Source organism: Lolium rigidum, chromosome 1, assembly GCF_022539505.1.
Source record: "Lolium rigidum isolate FL_2022 chromosome 1, APGP_CSIRO_Lrig_0.1, whole genome shotgun sequence".
In the NCBI taxonomy this organism is placed as follows: domain Eukaryota; kingdom Viridiplantae; phylum Streptophyta; class Magnoliopsida; order Poales; family Poaceae; genus Lolium; species Lolium rigidum.
The window spans coordinates 232,772,533-232,799,624 of record NC_061508.1 but is presented as its reverse complement, the minus strand read 5'-3'; the positions used below and the strand labels follow the sequence as shown (position 1 = coordinate 232,799,624).

Below are 27,092 nucleotides of genomic sequence, written 5' to 3'. Positions count from 1 at the left end.
CTCCCTAATTTCTGCTAAGTTGCTCCCTAATTTCTACTAAGTTGTGTGCAAGGTAGGTGTCAAGTTCTTAGGTCTACCACATCAGTTATACCTAGAGATGTGATGTGGATGGATCTAATATGCATAGAAGTTCATGTTTGCTTAATTTTGATAGTTGTGTTGAATAGATTTGTTCGAGAAGCGTAGTGACATGCATATCCTAATCTAGGATTAAAAGAAGAGAAATAAAGGAGGGTAGGGGAATTTAGGTTCATGTGATCTTATTACCTCCTTCATTTTGTTTTCTTTTGCTCCAGAGCTAAGCCTTGAATCATTTCAAATCTGGTGAATTGTCGATTCAATGGAGATCTGCATAAGTGGAAGAAGCGAGAGTGCGGGAGATGGTGTCATGTGGTCCCGGGCTGGGGTTTGGTTGACGCTCGCGAGCTAGGGTTGCACCATCTCGCGAGAGCTAGCCCAGGACACAATGAAACAATGTTAGTTGATTTTAGTATGCTAACTGAGTATCTTAGAAATTAAGTTGGTACAAAATATACAAAAAAAAAACAGTGTAACTAAATTTTTGTACGAAGTTGCTTCGCCATAATACTAAAGTTGTTTTTCCGCAACAACTGATTTGTTTTCGAAAAAAAAAGTTTGTCGGAACATATACAAATGGGATCTAGTTTTGAAGATCTTGTCACAAGAGATCCATCGGTGAAAACGGATCGCAGTTTTAACAAATAATTTGGATGTTATGACTTTTTTTAAAAAAAATACATGGCATTAAATGCACGTGTAGTTTTTATATGTCAAACTTTCTATTTTTAGGACGAGTGCTTTGGTGGGCTATCTAGCACCTGAGTGCTCCCTAGCCGTGTCCTTCTTTGTTTACAAACATGTGATCCCGACTGAAAGATGGACACGGCTAGGGAGCACTCAGGTGCTAGATAGCCCACCAAAGCACTCGTCCTAAAAATAGAAAGTTTGACATATAAAAACTACACGTGTATTTAATGCCATGTATTTTTTAAAAAAAGTCATAACATCCAAATTATTTGTTAAAACTGCGATCCGTTTTCACCGATGGATCTCTTGTGACAAGATCTTCAAAACTAGATCCCATTTGTATATGTTCCGACAAACTTTTTTTTTCGAAAACCAAATCAGTTGTTGCGTAAAAACAACTTTAGTATTATGGCGAAGCAACTTCGTACAAAAATTTAGTTACACTGTTTTTTTTTGTATATTTTGTACCAACTTAATTTCTAAGATACTCAGTTAGCATACTAAAATCAACTAACGTTGTTTCATTGTGTCTGCAGGCTAGCTCTCGCGAGATGGTGCAACCCTAGCTCGCGAGCGTCAACCAAACCCCAGCCTGGGACCACATGACACCATCTCCCGCACTCTCGCTTCTTCCACTTATGCAGATCTCCATTGAATCGACAATTCACCAGATTTGAAATGATTCAAGGCTTAGATCTGGAGCAAAAGAAAACAAAATGAAGGAGGTAATAAGATCACATGAACCTAAATTCCCCTATCCTCCTTTATTTCTCTTCTTTTAATCCTAGATTAGGATATGCATGTCACTACGCTTCTCGAACAAATCTATTCAACACAACTATCAAAATTAAGCAAACATGAACTTCTATGCATATTAGATCCATCCACATCACATCTCTAGGTATAACTGATGTGGTAGACCTAAGAACTTGACACCTACCTTGCACACAACTTAGTAGAAATTAGGGAGCAACTTAGCAGAAATTAGGGAGAAACTTAACAGCTAATTTATACACAACTTAGCAGATTTTAAGGAACAACTTAGCCGAAATTAGGAGCAACTTAGCAGCAAAAGAAAATAGGCAATTTAGCACTTCTTAGCTGCAGAACTTAGTTGTGCTTAGGGACAAGTTAGGATCAATTAAGGTCTAATTTAAGAGCCTCTTGTCGGCAACTTAGTAGCTACTTTGAATAGGAGCTTAACAGTATACAGTATCGACTTAGCAGCTACCTTTATACGCAACTTACCAGTAAACAGTGAGCAACTTGCACTAAAAGACAGCCAACTTGACATAGAAAAGAAAGTATGGAACTTAGACAACTTGGTTTTTAAGAAAAGTAACATGTATAAACAACTCCCAAAACTCAATGAAAGTGTTAAGGCAAACTTAGTTAGACGAGCTGGCCCACTAAATCAATTGCATGATTGTCTACACGGAAAAGTAAAAAATGCCTAGCACATGCATGTATAGCAAAACTGTGATAAAAGCTAACTTTACTAAGGAGCATCAATATTTACACAACTTATACAATACCTAGAAATCAACTTATTGTCAATGTTTACACAACTTAAACGTTACTCAGAAAACAACTTAGCATCAATGTTAAGGCAACTTTAATATTAACTCGAAGCAACTTAGCATCAATGTTTAATCAATTTAAACATTACCGAAATCAACTTTACAAACTAGCGTTACTAAGTTGATTAAAATATATAAGTAACTTACGCTGGTCGTGGGCACAGCAGCCTCGCACTAGGCGTTGTGTATGCCATCAACTGCTCGAGCTAACGTCATGGCCTCCACCATCGCGAGCTCGAGATGGTACTGGCTGCATCCCGGGATCCAGTGCTTGTAGTACAACATAGCAATATCACAAATAAGCACCTTAAGTATGTTTTAAAAAGCAACTTAATTAGACCAGTGACCAACTTAACTATAATTAGTATACAACTTAATTAATGTGCATTCCCCTCTCGTTAGTTTTAGTAAAAAGCTTAACCCTGTTTCATAAAACAACTTAGTTTGATTCGGCAACTAACTAAACCCGAAGATGAAACATGAATCAAACCTAACTCATCTGGGACAATATTAGTACCCGGATTCCATGAATCAAACCTAACTCAGACTTAGTGTACCTCTGCGTTGTATGAAACATTCTAAAAAAAACTAATTGGGGTGATTGAACATCAAATTAGCAACAAAAAACTGTTTACTTTGGTTCATGAATTATGCGAGAGATCACCACATTGCATGATGAAGCAAAGACGAAAAATGAGTGACTACATAAGAACATGGCATCTACATGTCTCTGATATGTCCATCATCTACCTCCATCTAAAATCAATTTTATTCCTACTACTAAAATCAACATGTACACTCAACAATTTCAGCCCGCGGGAACACAAGCAGGTGAAATACCTCGCAAAAAAGTGTATCGGGAATCGCATGTACATGTGAACACCAACACTCGGTAATCCACCTAAATGGACAAGGACTCACAATTATACTTGAGAAAATCAGACAACATATGCATGACATACATAAATATAACATCTCAAATAATGCAGAATCTACGATTGTCCTCGAGAATTCAATCAGAACCTTCACTCACATGTTTCAAATTACTGACAGACTAATTGCAATATTTTTAATAGCTAATCCAATAGAGCAACCAAACACAGATAAGAAACATGTACAAGATTACCACCGAACCAGACAAAGCTGCTCAATTTAAAATCTCAATTTCCAAATGATTTGAGACGAAACTACACCTAGAGGCCCTACACAGATCAGACTTCATCCACCCATTACCACAGGTACATCACATAAACAAGGACAGATCCATCGGGAGACTAATTCTGATGCTACCATTGCCTAGCATTACACTCAGACCTGCAAGCTTCTACCAATACCAAGTCCCAACCACAAGACGGGAGTCCCCAATATCTACGAATTGAGATCCAATGAACCATTAGTTGGCTTACCTGCTTCCTGAACATGGGCAGATCATCGAGCCGGGCGAAATGCATGTCTGCCTACGTCTCTGTTCAGCCGCCGCCACTTTGAACACTACAACTGCACCAGCACCTACCTCCTCACCAACCCCTGCTCAAGAGAACTCCCCGTGAAACCTCTCTCCCGGGAGCCACTTCGCGGCCGTCGCAACCACCCCGCCGCCTCTTCCACCAGGTTCCCCGTAGACAACAGAACGCCCACCTCCCACCCGTTTGTCCCCACGTGCCGCCGCCGGCAGCGGGAAACACTATCAAATGCCGCGGTTGAAGCTGGGCGAGAAACCCTAGGCGGCGGCCGGAATCGTCGAAATAGCGGTAGGGGCAGAGGAAACGAATGGCTCAGCGAGAGGGGAAGAAGACACGCAGAGACATGGATGGATCATCTCGCTCTCCACGGACGAGATCGGCGACCTCCCGCGGGAAATCGAAACCTAGCTAGATGGGGAAGAGATGGGGAACCAGAAACAGAGCAAGAGAGCAAGTAGCACTTTGCCCAGGTGTTCGTTTGTCGGAACCGCTTCGCTCGGCGCGGGCGGATCGAGTCGACCTGAATAGATCAGACGGCTGAAAAACGAGTGCGCGATATGCCAGCCAGCATCCAAGCACTTTTTAGCATTTGGGATGAAAGATACACATCACTTCTGCTTAAGATACCTTTGAAGGATTTCGAAGGAAAAAACGCCATCTAAGATTTTTTTTAGGAAACCTGCAATTCTACACTAAAGATATTTTGTGATTAGTAGCCTGTGTATAGAGGCTGGAAGAAACTGACAACCACTATGGTAGCCTTTGATAGGCATATACTTGTTCCATGCTGCGTGTACACATACATGAATGGACACGGAGACTGACCTGACCACGTCCACGTCATCACTTTTAGCCTACACCCAGAAGCCACAATTGACTCGAATGGCCTCGAATCGACGAATCATCGTGATGTCGTCCACGGTCCACCCTCACTGTTGCATTCGAATTCCTTGATTTCAACAGAAACAAATTTTATGTTTGAACCGAACGTATTTCAAATTCAAACTTTTGAAACCAGGTGTAGTACTCTCACGTGGGCGGTGGCAACCAGCGAGCGACCAGCTGCGCGCATCGGAAGAAACCTATAAAAATCGCGTCTTTTTCGCCGCGGCTGCCCCGCGTGACATGATCCATTATTCATGGCGCCGCACGCCACCGTCCAGAGCGAGCCCATGCCGCGCCCCTGCGCGCGGCCGGCGGTCCCTCTGGTCGCCTTCCTCCTCCTGCTCGCCTCCTCCTACCTCGCCGTCACGCGCCTCCCCGCCGCGGCCCCGCTCGCCTCCCTGATCGCCCCCTCCGCGGGCCGTGGCTCCGCTGTCGACAGCTGCGCGGGATTCTACCGCGGCGCGGGGCGGCGCGCGGTGACGGCGTCGGTGGAGGAGTTCGGGGCCGTGGGAGACGGGGTCACGTCCAACACGGAGGCGTTCCGGGGCGCGGTGGCGGCGCTGGATGAGAGGGCCGGAGGCGGCGGCGCCAGGCTGGAGGTGCCGCCGGGGAGGTGGCTCACGGGGAGCTTCAACCTCACCAGCCGCTTCACGCTCTTCCTGCACCACGGCGCGATCATCCTCGGCTCCCAGGTACGTGATCCATCCATGGCCCTCCAATTCCTCTTCCTCTTCTACTATTTATTTTTCGTTTAATCGAATTTATTTCTCCTCTCAAATCTTGTGAGTGCTTACAAATTAGTAGAGTGCACTCTACTCAGTACTAGTTTTTGGCGTCGGAACTGAAACATACACACACATCTAAATGGAAAGATTATTTTTCTGCCGATATGAATGAACTGTCATGTAATCATGTTGATTAGTACCGACAACTCCTTTTTTCAAAAAAAATTGCACTCAGCTAAGCTTCCCTGGTACACAAATCATGATTATAGTCAATTTTGTTGTTTGATCCGACGATCCGAAACTGGCTCCAACGCTTGTGCAGTTGTGCTGTCACTTGTCACTTTGTCAGTGGCCATTGAAAAATAAAAAGGGAAAAAAATGCTGTGGTGGGTTTGGAATCATGCACATGCTTGCACGGTTGTTGGCTTCTTCCTGTGACTTCAGCAGCTTGGCACATGTTATTGTTCTAACTAACTCACACAGTGTCTGTGACTTTGCGTTGTCCTCACTTCTGGTTGGACTTGCCTGACTTGATGCTACTATTGTGCTACTACTTTGCTTGCAGCTATGTCTCATCTGCTCTTATGTTAGCAATGCAATGGTTAGAAGAATCTCTAGATTGGAGCTTTCTGCAGGAGCTAGTACCCTTTTTTGTTGCGTACAAACGCAATGGTCATACTAAGTTTGAAGATTGTCAGTACTATGTATGGAGAGTTCATCTGAGATGGAGTTGCTGAAAAGAATCCCTCATACGGGATACTGTCTACTGCTTTCTGTGAGGGGCAGGGCTTAGAGTAGTTGTTGGAAAAGAAACCATAATTAAGAGCGTTAGCTAGGAGTTTGACGTTGCTGCCACATGCACTGGTGCTGCAATAATCCACCACCTTAATATTTTAGGACAGTCATCTTTAAGGGGACCAATCCCCCGATTCTCGATTTAACAACTAGGCATGTACTCCCTCCGACCTAGAATAAGTACTGACAATCTCACCCTTCGCAACTCCCCATTTTAAGTACTCCCTCCGAACTAGAATAAGTGTCTTAGTTTTAGTTCAAATTGACCAAATTTGAACTAAAATCACGACACTTTTTATGGATCGGAGGGAGTAGAAGAATCTCCACTTCTCCATGTACACTTCAATTACTATTGTGTAGGTTGATTTTGGAGCTAAAAGTATATTGACTGTTGGACTGTGATGTGCAGGATCCAGAAGATTGGCCTCTCATAGAGCCATTGCCGTCTTATGGGCGTGGGAGGGAAAGGCTAGGACCGCGCCACATTAGCCTCATCCACGGACAAGACCTAGACGATGTTGTCATTACTGGTACAGCAACTCCTTAACAGTCTATACTTTCAAGTTTGGTCATTAAGTGGGAATTGTGTATGAAAATCAGAGAGCGCTGAAGCAATTCCATGTAACGGGCGGTCAACTGAAGCATAAAAGTTCAGTTTGCCCTGTCAAAAAAAAATAAACTTCAGTTTGTGGGGGTATTATCATGTGAAGAATTAACTTTGACTGTACTTCAAATGTTTCCCTTTGCGTGTCAGGTAGCAATGGGACTATAGATGGCCAAGGTAGGATGTGGTGGGAGCTATGGTGGAACAAAACTCTGAACCACACAAGAGGTCATCTTATCGAGTTAGTGAATTCGACAAACGTCATGATCTCCAATGTCACCTTTCGCAACTCCCCATTTTGGACAGTGCATCCAGTCTACTGCAGGTTGGTTATCATGCTGATCCTGTGGATTATGAGTTTATCTCCTAGTAGAGAACCATCCTCATTTCCTTTCATTTGAAACCATAAGCTGACAATGCATATTGAATGTTCAGAAACGTTGTGATAAAGGATTTGACTATACTAGCTCCTCTGAATGCTCCGAACACTGATGGCATTGATCCAGGTTTGTGCTCATAAATTTATAATATCATTCTCTCCCGATATTGCAAACCTCTTACCATGGTGCAAGTTCTGAACAAACTTATTTTATTACATTTCTCTTGATGAACAATAACAGACTCAAGTTCAGAAGTTTGTGTGGAGGACTGCTATATTGAAAGTGGAGATGACCTGGTTGCCGTCAAGAGTGGCTGGGATCAGTATGGGATATCTGTAGGCAAACCCAGCTCAAACATTATCATCCAACGGGTTTCAGGCACAACGCCTACATGCTCGGGTGTAGGTTTTGGAAGCGAGATGTCCGGTGGGATATCGAATGTTCTCGTCCGTGATATCCACATATGGAATTCCGCATCTGCGGTGAGGTTCAAGACCGACGTGGGGCGTGGTGGGTACATAACCAACATCACCATCGCAAACGTGACAATGGAGAAAGTCAAGGTACCGATAAGGTTCAGCCGGGGTTCGAATGACCACTCGGATGACAGGTATGACCGATCAGCGCTACCGACAATCAGTGATATCCATATTGTAGACATTGTTGGAGTGGATGTGCAGCGCGCGCCGATGCTGGAAGCGGTGCATGGTGCGGTTTATGATGGGATCTGCTTCAGAAACGTTAGCCTAAGAGCGATAAAGCATCAGGTTGTATGGCACTGCGAGTCTGTGTATGGAGAGGCACATGAAGTTTTCCCTGCGCCTTGTGAAGAGTTGAGGAACAATGGATCTTCTTCATCTTGGTGTGGGCTTCGTTGAGAAACTGTAGAGAACTTGGAACTTTTTCGTGTGTGAGATTGGCTGACTATATTGTCTTAAGGATAGGGATAGAAGTTACAGTCAGATTCAACACCTAGACTTGTATTTTTGTTTGCAAAAGGTATAGCAGCTACAGAAGTCATTTTTGTGAGTCTCTCCACTGTAAATTGGCACAGATAATTCAGTGATCAAATATACAAGGCAATCAATTTTTACTCTCATTAGCAAAAGGATTCATCGAAAAAGTTGCACCTCTATAGACTCAAAATGTGCATCTTGTAACCAAAACTTGAAAACACAAGAATTGTTCAGTCCATGACGCCCTCAAAGACCTCAAATGGATCTTCAACGTTGCCATCGACAACTTCATTGTGGAGCACATTGAGCAATAAGTACCAATTTAGGGACTTCTCTCCGACATCCAGCTTTCCCTTGGGGTTCTCCATCAGTTGGACCATTTCGCCAAGCATGCTATTCGGGCAGTTTTGCCTACAATGTGCAATTTCTAGGTTCCTACCCGTGCTCCTTCAAGCAGATTGTTTGGAAGAATTGGACCCCTTCGAAATACGGTTTCTTTGCCTGGCTCACCTTTCACGGGTAGTGGATTTCTGACCGGCTATCAAAGCGGGGGAGGGGGTGGCCCCATCTTCCCAAATGCCAGCTCTGCAACTGCGCCACGAAGACGGCAAGGAACATCCTTTTTTATGAATGGGTGTTGCTCCATGAGGATTTGGACCGCCGTGGCATCCTGGCTTTCATGTCTCATCTGCTGCTCAGCTTGGAATAATCGTACCATGGTGCTTGAATATTGGCACATCCTTGCAAGGTGGCCTACCTCCGCTCTAAATCAACCGTAGTCATGCTCATCTCTTGAAAAAATTAGATAAAGAGGAGCACGAGAGTCTTCAAAATCAAATCTTCAGTGTCGTTGGATATCGTGCAAAGAACCAAAGAAGTAGGTGCAAAACATATTGCAGAAATTATCAGTTGATGTAGTGTGTGCTCCTCCTATATCAAGATAAAAGCTAAACCTTTTGCCTCGTTTCAAAATTAAACACATTGGACTTCTTAGAGGAAAAATGTAAGTCCAAATATAATGCAAAAGGTCAAATATGCACTTATAGAAATTTGGCGAGTCTAATCCAGAATCCTAAAGACACGTACAAACAAGTCTAAATATGCAAATCCTCAAACAATTCCAAAATTTATATAAACAATATGATCGACATTCAAAGGTCCTACAAAATCCACAAGAAACCTAAGCGTGAAATAGGCTCATGGCACCTGAAGGCTCCTATACATGGTCCACATTTTGCACAACGAATGAACGTATGTACAATTTTTTGTATGTACGTATTAGGAATTGTATTTATTTATTTTACATACAAAGCAATCATATTTGTGAAACATAGATAGATAAACTTGTTTGAAATATTTTTAACTAAAATAAAAAATATAATTTTTGTTCATATAGTTTACAGGAATTATTTACGTGTATTGAATACAATATTCATGTAATTATGAATTAATGTACATATACATGAAACCAACACTTAATATTCCTAAATTAATATTCATTTACATCAAATTAGATGTTCATACATATTTTTTAAAAGATGTTCATGTATTTTCATAATAATAAAATGGATAATAATTAAAATTGATAAAATATTCAAAAACTTTATGTATATGCAGATAAATATACTAATCAATTAAAAATATTCCTGGTTTTTAAAGAACATAAAATAAAATAAAATGTATTTATGGAGAAGAATGAAAAATAATAGAAGTAAAATAGTTGGTAAACTTTAAAAAATGATGACGAAAATAAGATATATAAGAAAAACAATAAATTCAATTGTAAGTAATGAAAAAATAAAACACAGACGTTAAAAACAGGAAAACAAATAGTTTATTGGGCTGGCCCACCAGGTTCGGCCATCCATCTTCTTCTCAGCCGGCCCCGAAAAACAATCTCTTCTCCGCCCCTTGCGTTTCCCCTGTCTGCTTCGTCTCCGTTCCCAACCCGAGTCCGAACCTCCACGATGGAGACCGGCGAAACCCCTGTATCAATCTACACAATAGGGGTCAGCTTAGGCGTGGAACTCGATCTCCTACGGAGATGCTGCAGAGTTGATCATGGAGATAGAAGGAAGGCAAGGGTGGGAGGGGCAGAAGAGGCGCAAGCATCAAGTCCCGTCTCCTACACCATCCTCCGTTGCTCGTGGAGACACGATTGTGGAAGAAGACGATGTCGCGCGTGCTAGGTCCAGGCCGCCAATGCCATCGGGTTCATCAGACGAGTTGCAAGAGGATCTGGAAAATCACACCGTCAGCAAGGAGGATGAGGAGTTCCGCCGATGCCTTGCGGTTCTGTCCACCAGGCGTCGTCCCGGCACCCTCGTCGGGCGAAGGTTGGACAACGAACGGCAACGCCTGGTGTATGAACGCCTTGTGCTCTACCGCATCAGGGCTTCCAAGGTTGTTCCTTTTGATATATGTTCTGTCTTATACTGATTAAATTTTTTTCAGCAAAGTCTGAAGGGGTTAGTTAATCTGCAATGCTCCTGCAAGCTTGTAATTAAGTAGCCTTAGCTCTCACTTATTGTGTTCTCAGTTGGCAGAGGGGGTGTGCAGAGATGAGCTGGATGATATGACACTGAGAAAGGAGTACTCTCCGGAAGCTCTAGAGGAAATGTATTACAATGACCCACTGAGTTACCATGACCAAGTGGACACCTGCGACTGGTACTTCGACCGTGACTACGCTGTTCACTCCTACTTGACGGACTACCAGCGCCTTGTCCTTGCTAATGGAGATGTAAGTGGCCTCTGCCCAAACATTCCACTACTTCCGTTTGGATTAATCGTCTGTTCCTTCGAGTTGCAATTTTTTTTGTCACCGCAGTGAGTTTTCATGAAACAATATCAATAGTTAGTAACATCTTCGGATTTATTTAGATTCATCATGTGTCAATTATTATAGCACTTCAGTAATGATGGACCTGGCAGCAAGTTTAAGTTAAACAGCAGCATCAAAAACTTTCAGCAAGTTCATGTATTTCAATGATCAGTACCATCTTTGAGTTCTTTTGGATTGATCATGTAGCGTTGTCATGATGGTATTTGTCATACAATGATGTAATTTATGTAACTTAAACTTTGTATTTGTGAAAATGGAAACAAATGTTAAGTTGCATCCTGGAGACCACGGGAATGTATAAATATTAAGGCATTTTTGTCTGGAAGGAGTAAAACTGTACACATTCACTATTTTCCCTCATGTCAAAGTTATTTTTGAAACTTCCGCAAGTGTCAATTATTATGGCGTTTCAGTAATGATGGACATGGCTAAATGGTAGGATCAAAAACTTTCAGAGTTATGTATTTCATGTATTTCTTTTCTCCCCCGGGGTGCAGGATGGTATGATGTTCCTCGACTGGGAGAAGTACAGGTCGTGGTTTACTAGCTACGAAATAGATACAGAGTATATCAAGTACTTTGAAGAAATATCAACGAAAATTAAGATATTAAGGTTTAGAATACTGCTATTTTCTTGATATTTCTGGGATACCAGTAACTTTATCTTTTGGGACAGTGGATTAAAGAGTACATGGAATGTGAACGAGAATCCCATGAGGTAAGCATGCCCTAAAGAAAACCATGGACCAAAGGTACAGATGTAGTATAATACCCTGATAACCCCTTCGCTCTTTAGTGGATGGACATGGAAGGTAGAGGATTTCAGCAAGCAGTGAAGATCGCGGTAGACTTTCCCTGCATCAGCTTTGATTTAGCTTTTACCGCATACACGGTACAGTATCTTCTCTTTGCTTTTAAGTAGTTATTGTGGTCAGCAATGGTTCTTGCTTTATTTGACATCAACATTCTTTTTGTTCAGGATCACCTCTGGAGCGTGCGTTTTGATTATGTTTATTGCGAAGACATTGATCATCTCCTTTTTGAGATTTGGAATCGTGTCACTGCACAAAAGGTTAGCATTATAATTCGTGTCACACAAATGCTAAGGAATCGTCTTTTTCTTTGCGAGAATATGGAATCGTCAGTTGTGGTGTACTAGTGCATTTAAGCCTTCTCTTTACAAACAATACCATAGTATCTATTTTTTTTCATGTCTGCTGTATATGTTTGGTGATGTGTGTTTTGTTCCTTGAATTGTGCTCAGATTACTTTCAGAGATGCTCTGCGCCAAGTCAATCAAGAGAATTTGTCCCCTCGACACAAAGGGCGTATGCAATTTGCACTGGATAATTGTATCTACTCCAATTTGCAATTTTCCGTAAGTTAATCTAGCTCATATTGTGCAATTCATGCCCTGATCATCTTGAGTTCTGATTATTGACGTGCATTATCCTTGCTAATGATCTTCATTTCCCATCTTTCTTGTCCAGTTTGACATCTGCGTGGAAGGAATCCCCGATGACGTAAGTATGATATATTAAAAAGTATATGCAATTTACACTGGATTTGATTGTCCATCTATTCTAAATGAGGGATCACCAACGAATTCTATTATTGTTAACAATAAAATCATACACTTCTAGCCAGATTCAACATCCACTGCTAGCTATACCCTAGCGGCTTAAATGGTAGAAAGTTAGAAACTATGTACATTAGCTTGCTACCTAATCCCGCACCATTGAGCATCATGAGAAGGCATGTGGCGAGCAAGCTACTATGCACATATTGCTTTAAAAAATCATTAATATATTGTTTTTTTCTTTTTTTATTCTCGGATGACTTTAAACCTGGGAAGCACCGGTTCGGGGATACAAACACGGGGATATGGGATGTGGCATTTTTCAGAAACAGCCTTATGGGATATGGCAAGTATATATATACTAGCTACTAGATAAATGAAATAGATGCAGTATGTAATGTAGAGAAAAATAAATACAACATCACATGGCCCACTAACATAACATGCTAAATAGGATGATACAAGGTTCATGTATGTTCACAAGGAATTTTCTGCTTCCCACGGGATTACAGTAAAACTGAGCTTCCAGTTGTATATATAGTGGACACGTATTGGTAAATCCTGTAGTTCTTACATCTCATAAATATTGATGACAAAAAAAAATCTGATTGGCTTTAGGCTCCAGAGGATGAAGCACGTAGGTTGATTGCATGGGCGGTTTGGAACAAGGTATGCATGCTTCCTCTTGCATAGTTTGTGTTCCTTATTTATTCTTTAAGACTGGAACTTGATTTTAGTTTCAATTTTAATCTCAGCTTCCCAAACGGAAAACATGGAACCAGTATCTTATGAGGAAGATAGAGGTCGCTAAACACATTGGCTTGGATCTGCAAGTATGTAGATAATTTATGTTCTTTAAATTTCCAGTGAGTGCACATGTTTATTGGTCTTAACAACAGCTGTTGCGTAATTCACATTGCAGGTTTCGTCTCTCCGATTTTAAGATCCGGAAGGATGTGCACCATTGTTCCATGTCAACTCTATTCCGTTGCTCACCCACATGCAAATTAGGATGCATCATGTAGTATATACTGACAATGACCTAGTTTATGCAACCATGTAGGAACACTAACACGAATACTAGACTAGTACCTTTTGGGATGTCAGCTTTCCCTGTCTTGAGAGCATGGCTCACCATCAATGGCTCTGTGTATCTTTGACATGCTCGTTGTGCTGGCTGGTGTCACTGTGTTAGTCGTTTGGACGACAAGCTAGCGATTGCATGGAGCCTGCGAGCGATGTTGAAAATAAAGTTACACGTGAAGATGTACTTTGATTTCCAATAATACTAGTCTAGTCCCAGGGAAATTACAATTCTATTGTTAGTCTTGGTGGAAAGAACATTGTTATCACCAGATTTTGGCCAAATCAGGAGATAGGCCGTAAGAGAGATGGGCTTGAAGGATATACGCGTTGAGGATCTCTGAAGCGGCCTGACACGGAGAGGTTGGGCTAAATTGCCCGTGTATCTGTATTATAGTAGATCGCATCTTAATTTAGAAGTTAGAGTTTAACCCGTGCACGGTTAGGTGCACGCCTGAATTAGAAAGTCCCCCGGACTATAAATATGTATCTAGGGTTTATGAAATAAACAACAACCAACGTTCACCACAAACCAATCTCGGCGCATCGCCAACTCCCCCGTCTCGAGGGTTTCTTCCGGGTAAGCACCATGCTGCCTAGATCGCATCTTGCGATCTAGGCAGCACACGTTTATTCGCCGTTCATGCGTTGCTCGTACTGAAGCCTTTTTGATGGCGAGCAACGTAGTTATCATAGATGTTTTAGGGTTAGCATTGTTCTTCGTATCATATGCTATCGTCGTGCAACCCTTAGGCATCTAGCCGCCCTTACGCCTATCACGGGTGTAAGGGCGGCACCCCGCTTGATCATTGTTTAGTAGATCCGATCCGTTATGATTGCTCCTTGTTTCCTCAAGGATTAGTTTAATATCTGCATTGTTAGGCCTTACAAACGGGTCGAAGGATCCAGTGGCGCGTAGGGTGTAGTTTGCCAGCCCTAGACAGGATGTTCCGAGGATCAGCTTCGTGTTGGTTTTTAGGCCTTGTCTAGGGTCGGTTTACGATCACCGTGCGTGGCCGCCAGGCTCGATCACGAGTAGGATGTTCCGATTATGCGGTGAAAACCCCAAATCGTAGTAGGTCGCTTTAGCTTTATCTTGATCAAGCAGGACCACCATCCGATCGTACACCTCGTACGTATCATGGGTGGATCGGCTCTTTGAGCCGATTCACGAGACAACCTGAGAGCCGATCGAGGCTCGTATTTAACGTTTACGTGTATGCCATGCAGGAAACTAAGCGAGGCATCATCCAACACCTTCCCGACCGGGTATAGGTCAGGTGGCACGCCCTGCAACGGCATCGGACGTGTGTGCGAAGGCTTTGCGGGCCGTCGCTCGGAGGGACCAGGGCCAGCCGCAGTCTTGAGAGATTCCCGGCTCTACTGTGTTGCCCGTCGCTGCCCGCCGGTGGGTTTCTGACCGCAACACATTCCGGCACGCCCGGTGGGACAATCTTCGACATCCACCGCATCGCCATCTACATCCGAGATGGCGGAAGGCACTCCGGTCAAGTACGAGGATCCGGCCGATGAGCTCAAGAAGAAGCATGACGAGATCAAAGCAGTCCTCGAAGCCGACCTCATCGGCTCTTTCCACAGAACCCGCTCACATGGCATCAGGTGGAAGGGGTTCTCACCTGAAGGCGCGCTCGATGGAGTGGACCTGTCCTCCCCGTCGGAGAACGCACCGGGTCGCTGCGTCGGGAGATCAACTTCATGGTGGCTCATTCGCTGCACCGCCACTACGAGAGCCTGGTGAACACTTTGGAGCGTGTCGCTCGCGCGTGATCCGGGAAATCATGAGCCATCGGTATTCTCCGTCGGGACCAGCTCTGGGGACTTACCAAGGAGAGATGCCACTCCGAGTCCCGTCCGCCGCTGCCGTTCGCGTTGGCAGCACCAGAGGTGCCGAATTCATCGGCATACGTCGTCTACAAGATTGGTGGTGACCCTAGTGACTACCAATTCTTACATGAGGCGCCTAAGGAGATCCCGCACGGATACACGTGCGCATATGTGCCGAGCTGCGATGCTCGGGCACTCTCGAACCAGGCTGCAACAGCGGGGACTTCTGGAACAGCAGGAGGCACGTCGGGAACAGAGCTTGAGAAGCAGACGTGGCTAGCTAAGTACGCCACTCTGACAAACCTCCAGAGCTCAGCTCCTGCAGTTGGCTCAGACTTGGAAAAGCAAGCATGGCTGGCTAAGTATGCCACCCTGGCGAACCTTCAGAGTTCGACGCCTACAGCCATCACCGCGGATCAGATTTGTACAATTCTTAAAGACCAGTTCGGCATGATGCCGAAAAGGAGGACAATCGGCTATACCAAGCCGTACCCCAACGAGCACGAATTGATCCCGCTACCACCCAAATATCGGCTCCCTGACTTCACAAAGTTTAGTGGATCAGATGGTTCCAGCTCCATCGAGCATGTGAGCCGATATTTGGCACAGCTGGGCACGATCTCAGCATCGGAGCGAGCTACGTGTGAGGTTCTTCGCACGGTCCCTCACGGGATCGGCTTTCGGGTGGTACACATCGCTGCCACCAAACTCAATCCGGACTTGGAAGCGGTTGGAAGAACGGTTCCACGTGCGGTATCACTCGAGAGGCTTCCGAGGCTGGCATTGCCGATCTAGCACAAGTACGACGAAGCGCGGGAAACGGTGGCGGAATACGTCCGGCGCTTCGGGACCGTTAGGAACCGATGCTATTCGGTTCATGTAAGTGAAAAAGAAGCGATCGAGTTGGCGGTGGTGGGTCTCTCATCATCGATCAAGGACGTGGCCTCCCAAGCGGACTACCCTTCATCGGCGCACATGGTGCGAAGGCTGTCGGCATATGAACAGCGCCACCCAGATGTTTACCAGGATAAATTCAAGCGCGCGTTGGTCCTGGTTGAGGCAGATGAAGATGAAGGTGCGGCGGGAGATCAAGAGGTAGCAGTGGCTGAATGGACTCGGGGGGCAAGCCCCGTGTCCTGTAAATGGGTTAAGCCACAAGGTCCTCCAAAAGGATTTGACTTCGGCGTGACCAAAGCTGAGCAGATTTTCGACCTCTTACTCAAGGAGAAGCAGCTAAAATTACCCGAAGGCCACAAGATCCCCACGGCGCAAGAGCTGAACGGAAAGCCATACTGCAAATGGCATAACACGTTCACCCACGCCACCAACGACTGCAGGGTGTGGCGTCAACAGGTCCAAATGGCGATAGAACAAGGGCGACTAATTTTCAGCCAGTACGCCATGAAGGTCGACACACACCCCTTCCCCGCCGTTAACATGGTGGAGTATACTTACCATGGAGGGTGCCAGCCAGACTTCTCGTGCAATATCAACATGGTAGAGCCTGGGCACCACTACGGTAGGGACGGAGATGAGGGCAGCTGCTCTCATAGCAAGGACACGGAGGAAGCCGCTCCACGCGATCGGCTCCGTCACGATGGCAAGCGCTACATCACAGAGGGAGAAGTGAAGAACGTAAGATATCAGCGACCTCTCTCTGATCACCTCCTCAACAAGTATGTGGGTCAATATGACCAACGCCGGCGACACAACGACGATGATGAAAAAGATCGTCTGGCTAGGGACGACAGGAGACGTCGTCGGCATGATCGCGACGAGGAGCGATATGAGCGCCACGCCAAGGAAAAATCGAGGGAGAAAGACGACGTGGATAGGCACTGGGACTGCCCCTTCTTCAGACACTGCTGGGATTCAGGAATGAGCCGATTGCCTACAATCGGCAACTGCCCAGAATGTACACAAAAGAAGAAGGATGCAGCCAACGTGTCCGTGTTCAAACGTTTAGGGCCTCTCCCGCCTCGGAACAAGCATGCTGAGTCCGCTCGGGTGGAAGATCTCGAGGAACTAGAGGACGATGATGAAGAAGAAGACAAGTATCATCGGCCAAGGTGGTGCCCTGATGGGCTCAGCCGTTCCCAAAAACGAAGGGTTCAGCGTCTACGTGGGTTGGAGGAAGCTGAAAGGTTATACCGCACACGTTGAGGAAGGCGCGGCCTGATCCGGCCGCTAAAATTCAGCGAACCCTGAACGAAGAAGTTCGGCCACAAAGGAAAGAGTGGCGCCCCGGACAAAAGAAAGCCGATGATGAGACATCGGCCGGCACAAACATGGTCTTCATCCTTCCAACGGAGTTTAGCGCTCCGAGATTAGACGAAGCACTCGTGGCACAACTTGATCTGCGGCCCACGGCCGGTCATCTTTGAGAAGCCGCGAGAGAGAAGCTACGGGCATCCGAAGGCCACTGTACTTGCGAGGTTACATCAATGGGCAGCTTTGTCAACAAGATGTTGGTGGACACCGGAGCGGCGGTTAACATTATGCCATACTCCATGCTACGTCGGTTGGGACGCTCCAGCTCAGATCCGATCAAGACCAATGTGACACGAGCGATTTCAACGGCCAAGCATCCGACGCGCAAGGTGTTCCGAACGTGGATCCGACCGTAGGAAGGAAAAGCTGTCCCTACGACGTTCTTTATTGTCGACGACAAGAGCTCCTATGCTTGTCTTACTAGGGAGAGATTGGATCCACGCCAAGCTGTTGCATCCCATCCACGATGCACCAATGCCTAATACAGTGGGATGGAGATGAAGTAGAAGTCGTCCACGCAGATGATTCAGCCGAGATTTCAACGGCCGGCATGAACGTTTGGGAGACATCAGGCCAAGAGCCACTCTCAGGCATCAATTTGGACGACTGCGAGCGCATCGACGTGACAAAGGACGGGGTTAGGCTGGTTTTATCCACCGGCCTGACCGTGTAACAAAAGCAACATCGATGGACAAACGTGGCGATGCCGATCCAGGTGATCGGCCCAAAGGATTTATGGAGGAACATTGCAAAAACCTTCATCGAGCAAGCAACATGGAGGCCGATTCCAGCAATCGGCCAAAATTATCCTCACCATACATTCTGCCTGGGTTCAGCATTTGATCCAACGAGGAATACCGAAGAGTCGATACCCTCAATTACTTGAAAGAATCGGCTCGGGGGCACCTAGGTGGATAAAACACGAGGATATGAAGTGGAAGTGTCTTTCAAATGCCCAGCAGCCCAAGATATTCTTTGATGATGGGTATTGAAGTATGGGGGCTGATACATAAGTCTGCCGTAAAAAATTCAAACTTTTTTAAGCACAGCCGATGCGCAGACATTGACTTAAGGATAGAAAGCCGATGCATAGCCATCGACTCTAGCAATAATTTCATGGGATCTACCAGTGGCATGTGCAAAACACAAGGACCTCCAGCTCCGTGTCAGAGGAGTTCTATTTCTGAGCCGTTGGGTGATCATCTACAATATCGACTTTCAACGAAGGAGGGGTGATCGGCTCTGGCTGGCTCTGCATGGTAGTTCTCTCAGACATGATTGAGCCTAGGTCCATTTGTCTGAATTGCGTGTCCTCGTCTCTGTTTCGCCTTGACTGAGACTCGGGGGGCAGCCGGCCTGATGGATGCTCTGTTTTGAAAGCCGATTGGGTGGCCATCGGCTAGTCCTGCGTCGCGATTTTCGTCAAGGGTGGTGACCCAGCAGAACTCAAACTCATTGGTCGAAAAGATGAAAGATAGATCATGAGGGCTTGATGCGCTGACATCGGCTTTTTGAGCTTTGACCAGATTCGCGATCACCCCGTGGTCGAAGAGATGAAAGACGGATTATGAGAGACCGATGCGTTGCCATCGGCTCATTGAGCATTGGCTAAGTGATGATCGGCAGGATCAGTATGAGGGGAAATCGACTAAATTGGCATAAAGGAAATCGGCACAATCAAATTGGGGAATTTCTTCATTGATAAACGAGATTTCTTACATAGAAGAGCTGATTGCTCTCAAAAGGAAGTACTAAGGGGATACATTGCCCCGTCTACTACTACTGATCCTATGCTAAGGGTCCTATCTACGGGCCGTCGCTGCCCTCGTCGTCGCCATCGTCGCCGCTGTCGGCGCTACTCCCGGCAGGCTCGTCGTCGCCGCTCGTAGCGGCCGCCGGCAGGACCTTCGTTGTCTTCATCCTCCTCGTCGTCGTCGTCGTCGCTGTCGAAATCACTGAGATTCCCCGGCCAGGGGCAGTGGCGCTTGGCCGGCGGCTCGTCGGAGGAGCTGTCGTCGTCCTCCTCCTCCTCCTCCTTCGCCTCCTCGGAGGAGGTGAAGTCGTCCCAGGAGAAGCGATCGTCATCGCTCTCCTCCTCCGATTCCCCGTCGGCAAGGAAGCGGAGGTCGCTCTCCCCGTCCGTCGAGGACTTGTCGTCCTCGGACCAGATGGAGAAGTCATGGCCGGGCTCCTCCCCGGCTTCTATGGCGCGGCGGATGTTGGCCGCATGGACCTCCTGTGGGTCCCGTTACGGCGTCGGCTCGTGGGAGGAAGAGAACTCGATGGAAAGTCCCGATGAGGCGGAGGAAGAAGAAGACATGGTGGCGCGAGGAGGGTTTTTGGAGTGCTAATGCGGAGAGGATGAGGAGGAGAACTGTTCGATGCGGTTAAATAAAAGAAGATGGAGTGGAGGTTTAATGTTCGAACAGTTTTCGAGGAGGTGGTGCCAAAAACTGTCAAATCGTGCGAGAGAAGTTGGGAAGGCAAGTCGTCATGATGAAAAATACTGCGACGGTTACTGCTCTGCCACGACATGACCCCTCGAAGGAAAAGCGAGTGGTTTTGAAATTATCATTACCAAAACCAGGGGGCATGTGTTATCACCAGATTTTGGCCAAATCAGGAGATAGGCCGTAAGAGAGATGGGCTTGAAGGATATACGCGTTGAGGATCTCTGAAGCGGCCTGACACGGAGAGGTTGGGCTAAATTGCCCGTGTATACGTATTATAGTAGATCGCATCTTAATTTAGAAGTTAGAGTTTAACTCGTGCACGGTTAGGTGCACGCCTGAATTAGAAAGTCCCCGGACTATAAATATGTATCTAGGGTTTATGAAATAAACAACAACCAACGTTCACCACAAACCAATCTCGGCGCATCGCCAACTCCCCGTCTCGAGGGTTTCTTCCGGGTAAGCACCATGCTGCCTAGATCGCATCTTGCGATCTAGGCAGCACTACGTTTATTCGCCGTTCATGCGTTGCTCGTATTGAAGCCTTTTTGATGGCGAGCAACGTAGTTATCATAGATGTTTTAGGGTTAGCATTGTTCTTCGTATCATATGCTATCGTCGTGCAACCCTTAGGCATCTAGCCGCCCTTACGCCTATCACGGGTGTAAGGGCGGCACCCCGCTTGATCATTGTTTAGTAGATCCGATCCGTTATGATTGCTCCTTGTTTCTTCAAGGATTAGTTTAATATCTGCATTGTTAGGCCTTACAAACGGGTCGAAGGATCCAGTGGCGCGTAGGGTGTAGTTTGCTAGCCCTAGACAGGATGTTCCGAGGATCAGCTTCGTGTTGGTTTTTAGGCCTTGTCTAGGGTCGGTTTACGATCACCGTGCGTGGCCGGCAGGCTCGATCACGAGTAGGATGTTCCGATTATGCGGTGAAAACCCCAAATCGTAGTAGGTCGCTTTAGCTTTATCTTGATCAAGCAGGACCACCATCCGATCGTACACCTCGTACGTATCATGGGTGGATCGGCTCTTTGAGCCGATTCACAGGACAACCTGAGAGCCGATCGAGGCTCGTATTTAACGTTTACGTGTATGCCATGCAGGAAACTAAGCGAGGCATCATCCAACACCTTCCTGACCAGATATAGGTCAGGTGGCACGCCCTTGCAACAGCATCGGACGTGTGTGCAGAAGGCTTTGCGGGCCGTCGCTCGGAGGGACCAGGGCCAGCCGCAGTCCTGGGAGATTCCCGGCTCTACGGTGTTGCCCGTCGCTGCCCGCCGGTGGGTTTCTGACCGCAACAAACATATACAAATGACATTGAACAGAGGTTAGGATCATTTGTCATGGATTTTGCAGTGAGCTTGGCGAGGAGCAACTGCATTTTGCTTCAGCCATTATTTATTTTGTAATGGTGGGATGTGAAACTAATGCACTACTGGCTGGATTTTTTCTATATACATATAATAGGGCATCTTATGTTAGGTATGAAGCTCGGTGATCACATACGTGATTTCTATCCAACACGTGTCTTACGCCGTTTGTTGTGCCGTTTGGCTGTGTACCTCCACTCCTTCCGCGACCGCCCTGAGAAACCACCACGTCACCCCCTTCCCATCAGTGAAGGCCCAGTGCACCGTCTCCCCGCTCATGTCCTGACCGCCCCAACCCGGAACCGACAATAGACTTCCAATCGTTGGTGTGACGGCATGAGGCCTCTTCGGCGGGGAGCTGGTGCCGAGGGCGCGGCCCTTGGAGGCGCGCAGGAGGCGGTATGCCAGTACCTAGTCGTGCAACAACACCTCAAAGAAGCCCGATTTTTTCCAAATCAAGGAGCACACGGGTCGAGCTCATCGGCGACGTGTGTGTCCGCTCGCATCCCGTCCAGCTGCTCATCTGCAGGGTTGCCCCAGATCTGGCGGCACCCTAGCGTGGAGCATCAGGTCGCAGCACGAGGTGGGGAACGAGGGGCAAGGCGTCAACCCGCACCCTGCTTATTCCTTGGCCCGGGCACGAGGCCCTCGCTACCAAGCCCCCTACAGCGACAACACATCACTGCAGCTAGATCTCCTCAGCGGCCTCTTGACTCCTTCCAGGTTGCGCCGGTCTTGATTCTGGTCTGGTCCAGCACTAGTAGGAAACTAGCTATATGTGTGATGCTATTCTACGGCGCACCAGTTTTGCGTGCGTCACAGAATTTGTTTCTGTGGCGCACCAGACAATGTACGACACTGAAATAGCGTAATTTTGTGGCGCACCTACTACGCATGCGCCACAGAAATAAGGTGGGCCCCACCCCTGCCAGGCCCAATCATTGGTTTCACTATTTTTGTAGCGCACAGGACCATGCACGTCATAGAATAAGACATTATGTGGCGCACCAGTCAGGGTGCGCCACAGAATTCTTTGGCCGAATTTTGAATTTCGGTGGCGTCTCCTCCTCCTCCTCTCCTCCACTTATCGTCCTCACCTTCTCCTTCACTTCCACTTTTCTTCCATTTCCCCTCCTCTCCTCCACTTCTCATCCTCTTCTCCTCTCCTCCTCTCTTCCACTTCTCCTCCTCTCCTCCTCTCCTCTACTCCTCCTCCTCATCCTCCTCCTCCTCCTCCTCCTCCTCCTTCTTCTTCTCCTCCGGCGATCTCCTCCTCCTCCGGCAACCTTCTCCTCCGGCGACCTCCTCCTCCCCCTCCACCTCCGGCCTCTTCCTCCTCCTTCCACCTCCGGCCGGCCTCCTCCTCCTCCTCCCACCCACCACCTCCGGCCGGCCTCCTCCTCCTCCACCCACCTCAACTCACCCCACCACAGAAATAAGACAAATTTTTTAAAAAAAACCGGTGAAATTTCGGCGGTCCCTGGTCGCCTTTTTTAAAAATTTCAAAAAAAAATAGTGGCGCACCATCGCTGGGTGCGCCACAGAATTCTTATTTTTATGGCGAGAATCTTGTGGTGCACCAGCCCATACGCCACAGAATATGGTTTTAGATGCGCCAAAGATGAGCTTTTTCCTACGAGTGCAGCTCCATTGGTGTTCTGTTTGGAGGGATACGAGCACTACATCAGCAAAATTATTTGGTTTTTTTTTTACCCTTCTACGTGATTCTTTTCTTCTTTCTGAACTGGTGCTGGAGTGTTTCTAAACTGATAACTTTTTTGAGGGATTATTTGATACTTGAAACACGGCAGTTCACAGAGTTTTAGTCCTACCAGTTCTCGACCTGTAATTTATAGATTAATCAGGTGTTCCTGGTTCGTGTGATTCGACAGCAAGAACAACTTCACTAACTGTAATCTTTATGGCACTTTTAAACGGGGATTTTAGACCTGTTTTTTTTTTTTTTTGCCTTGTGGTAGCCGACACAGCTGGCCTCGGGTTCACTCATGTAGATTCCACACCGTTTGGTAGCCATGAGAATCAACGAGTGGAGAGATAATCTGAAAGCAAATAGGACGACGCGTGGTGCGTGGGTACATATACACGTGATCACTAAATCCACTCTCTCTTATGTTAACTGTGGATGGTTCACTGCTTCATGGTCTGAAGATTCCGCCAAAAGAAGTACTCTTAGCTGTGAATAGCGATTGAGTGAAGTGAAAGTTGTAGCTATTTTTGCCCCACCAATGAGATGACCAATTTGTATTGGCTGTGCAGCGATTCTAGCTAGTATCACGAGAATATGTTGGGCATCTAATCAACTGCCACTATTTGTTCTGAATGATATAGAGTATTGTGTTTGGTATGCAAATAAGGAGATACACTAGTAACGTAAACTCTATAAGCTTGTCTGTGACTCTTCTGGTGATAACCGTAGCTACCCAGCATTGAAGCTTCATGAAGACAGCCAACATAACTTTACAATTGTAGTCATCATTCTTCATGCCATCGCCGGTCACCACCTTAGCTTACATAATCCATAGCTTTCATTTTGTGGTACATTGTATGATGAGCCAGGGCCGGCCCAAAGGCTAGGGCAGCGGGGCGCCCACCCTAGGCCATCGAGAGGCAAGGTCCAAGGTAGGTAGTATTATACGTATGTTGGTTGTAGCATATCTCTAATCTTTAGGCTTAAGTTAGCATCATAAATGTAGGAAAATGATTAAAAGATCCAAGTTTCAAGTAAAGTATTCTCATCATTATATAATTATCTATTATCTCCAACAACTATTAGTTATCTATAAAAGGCTTCGCGCGTTTGTAGGCTTCGCTCATTGGAGCAACCCAAATTGATCGAATATGGCAAGTTATATAGTTAGTCTCTCTCATGTGGAAGCTCCACTAGTTGTAGTGAAAGCAAAGTAACTAAATTTTATATTTTTAATATTATGCACATTTGTTTTGGAAAACTAACATGAAAAGTTGTGTATACCAGAAACATTGATGAGACTAGCAAGTCAAGTTGTTTGCACGAGAAATTTGGAGAATTCATAATTTATGATAGTTGGCTGTTTACTTTTCAATATATATCCAGTACATATAATGCATGCATTGCCAGATTTTTATTGAACACAGCGTAACATGTAAGGCATATCTAACCACAAAAGACCGGTATACAGTCAGGAAAACAGTCCAATTTATACTCTAAAAGTTTCTAGAAAAATATGTAACATAATACTACACTAGAAATCTCACTATTAAGAGATTTGTTAAAGCATACCTAAATAGATATATCTACGAAACTATTAAATATATTTTAACATTAGTATAGATGCAAAAAAAAAAAGGATGCATACAATTTTGTCAATGTGCGCATAGTAGAAAATACATAATTTTGTTAAAAATATATTTGTTTAGCACAAGGTAAGTTTAATAATTAATATACATTGGAATAAAAACAATGATACAATTAATATTAGTAAAATTTTATATTTGATTAACTATGTTGATGTGTAATGGGGAAGGTGTATACCAAATTAATTTATACACGAGCATACAGGTTTAGTGTAAAGTATATTTATTTAACTCGCCCTGAGTCCGAAACTTATTTAGCGCCGCCCGCACAACCCATATGGCTTCTTCCTGGCGGTGTTGCTTGAGGATGGCCCGGTGGCGGTTCTCCCTGCACTAGGATTCCTGGCGCCGCTCGTCCTGGCGGCAGGCCAAGGAGGTGTTGAGCTCGGCAGCCCAGTGCACCCTCCTCTCCACCTCCTCTACCGCCCGCTCCGCCTCCTCCGATGCTGCCTCCATCGTCTGCCGCCCCGCGTCGCGCAACATCGTTGTCGTCGCGGCCGCCCTCGGGCCACCCTCTTCTGCACCAGTGCGGACGATTCCTCGTCCCGGCGGTCGAGGTCTCTGGTGGCGGACCTGCAGTGCGTCGTGCGCACCTGCTAGTGGTATAATTGCGATCGGATTCTTATCATTGCTGTATCATTGCTGTATAGTTGCGATCGGATTCTTATCGTGCGCACCTGCTAGTGGTATAATTTGTTTGTTGTATAATTGCGATTGGATTCTTATCATTGCTCACCAGGCGCTAGAAGTTGTTACAAGGGATCCTTGTTACAAATCCATTATTCAGTTACATGTACTTGTAGTTGTTTTCAAAGTTAGTGTGTGCATTCACCGAAATTACCAACTATATTCCCTAAAAGAAAAGGAATGCTAAAGAAAGTTGATAATTGTTAGAGGGGTGACAAATAATCCATTCACCGAAATCCCCCAAATATGCCAAATATGTATGTCTCATGTTTCTACCAAAATTACCAAAACTATATTCCAACTATATTCAAAGAAAAGGAAAGCTAAAGATAGTTGATAATTGTTAGAGGGGTGACAATAATGCATTCACCGAAATCCGCAAATATGTATGTCTCATGTTTATACCAAAATTATACCACTTTTGGTCCGTTTCAAAATACCAATACTATATCCCAAACTATATTCCCTAAAAGAAAAGGAAAGCTAAAGATAGTTGATAATTGTTAGAGGGTCACCGAAATCCGCAAATATGTATGCCTCATGTTTATACCAAAATTATACCACTTTTGGGCCGTTTCAAAATACCAATACTATATCCCAAACTATATTATGTGGCAAACTTGTTATTGCACATAAATAGAGGGGTGTCACTCTCCACCGACAGAGAGAGGGGTGGCCACGAAGAGAGAGAGAGAGAGAGAGGTTGCCACGAAGAGACGGAGAGGGGTATACTGCCCGTTAGATCAGTGGATCAACGGTCCGTGGAGTCGATCCGTGTGACAACGGCTCAACCAATCATGATAAGTTTGGGCTTCTGAGAGCATTTGTGACAGTACTTGAGGGCAAAACTGAGTAGTACTAAGAATCCAAGGGCACATAAATAGTAAATAGACTAAGGGATTCAAACAAAAGAATTACAAAATGAAAAATGCATATTTTGTACAATATAATTCATATTGGGCTACATCAAATTATTTGCAATTCAAATATACATGTGTGACAATTATGGCATCATTTAGACAAACTATGTTTTTGGGGAAGATGTTTTGCAAAAGGGTTTGAGTGGAAAACCATGCATCTTCATAGCTACACTAGTGATTCTGAGAAGTGGTAATTTGTGGTAAAACTTGATTTATATATGGTTGTTAAGGTTTTCTAGGTGGCAGATTGCGTAGGAAGACTCCATGAGTAGGTGCCACTATGTTTTTATTTTTTTAGAATTTTTTGCGCATGAAATGACTCAATTAGCTATGTTAATCTCATTTGTTAACTCTCTGTTGACCAGCTACTTGAGGGTAAAACTGAGTATATTGCACTTGCCAGTCTAAGTCCTCGAGGGGAAAACTAAGTACAAATAAAAAAATTGTATAAGGCCCGAGATTATAACTGAGTACACCAGACGTCCCAGGGTTAGACTCATGTCGCGGTGCACGCTGCAG

At 45.5% G+C, this 27,092-nt stretch overlaps 2 protein-coding genes across 2 annotated transcripts; both read left to right on the top strand.

The window, feature by feature from the left end:
* Positions 1 to 4,950: 4,950 nt before the first annotated feature.
* Positions 4,951 to 8,293, top strand: LOC124655941 (probable polygalacturonase). Its single transcript, XM_047194769.1, has 5 exons — positions 4,951 to 5,388; positions 6,626 to 6,746; positions 6,971 to 7,145; positions 7,256 to 7,326; positions 7,441 to 8,293. Exons 1-5 carry the CDS (start codon positions 4,951 to 4,953, stop codon positions 8,076 to 8,078), a joined length of 1,443 nt encoding a protein of 480 aa, XP_047050725.1. The 3' UTR covers positions 8,079 to 8,293.
* Positions 8,294 to 10,309: 2,016 nt separating this feature from the next.
* On the top strand, positions 10,310 to 25,566 carry LOC124655930. The gene is made up of 11 exons (XM_047194760.1): positions 10,310 to 10,559; positions 10,696 to 10,899; positions 11,499 to 11,604; positions 11,676 to 11,719; positions 11,798 to 11,893; positions 11,981 to 12,073; positions 12,266 to 12,379; positions 12,492 to 12,524; positions 13,199 to 13,249; positions 13,336 to 13,413; positions 25,225 to 25,566. Exons 1-11 carry the CDS (start codon positions 10,359 to 10,361, stop codon positions 25,564 to 25,566), a joined length of 1,362 nt encoding a protein of 453 aa, XP_047050716.1. The 5' UTR covers positions 10,310 to 10,358.
* The last annotated feature ends 1,526 nt before the right edge of the window (positions 25,567 to 27,092 follow it).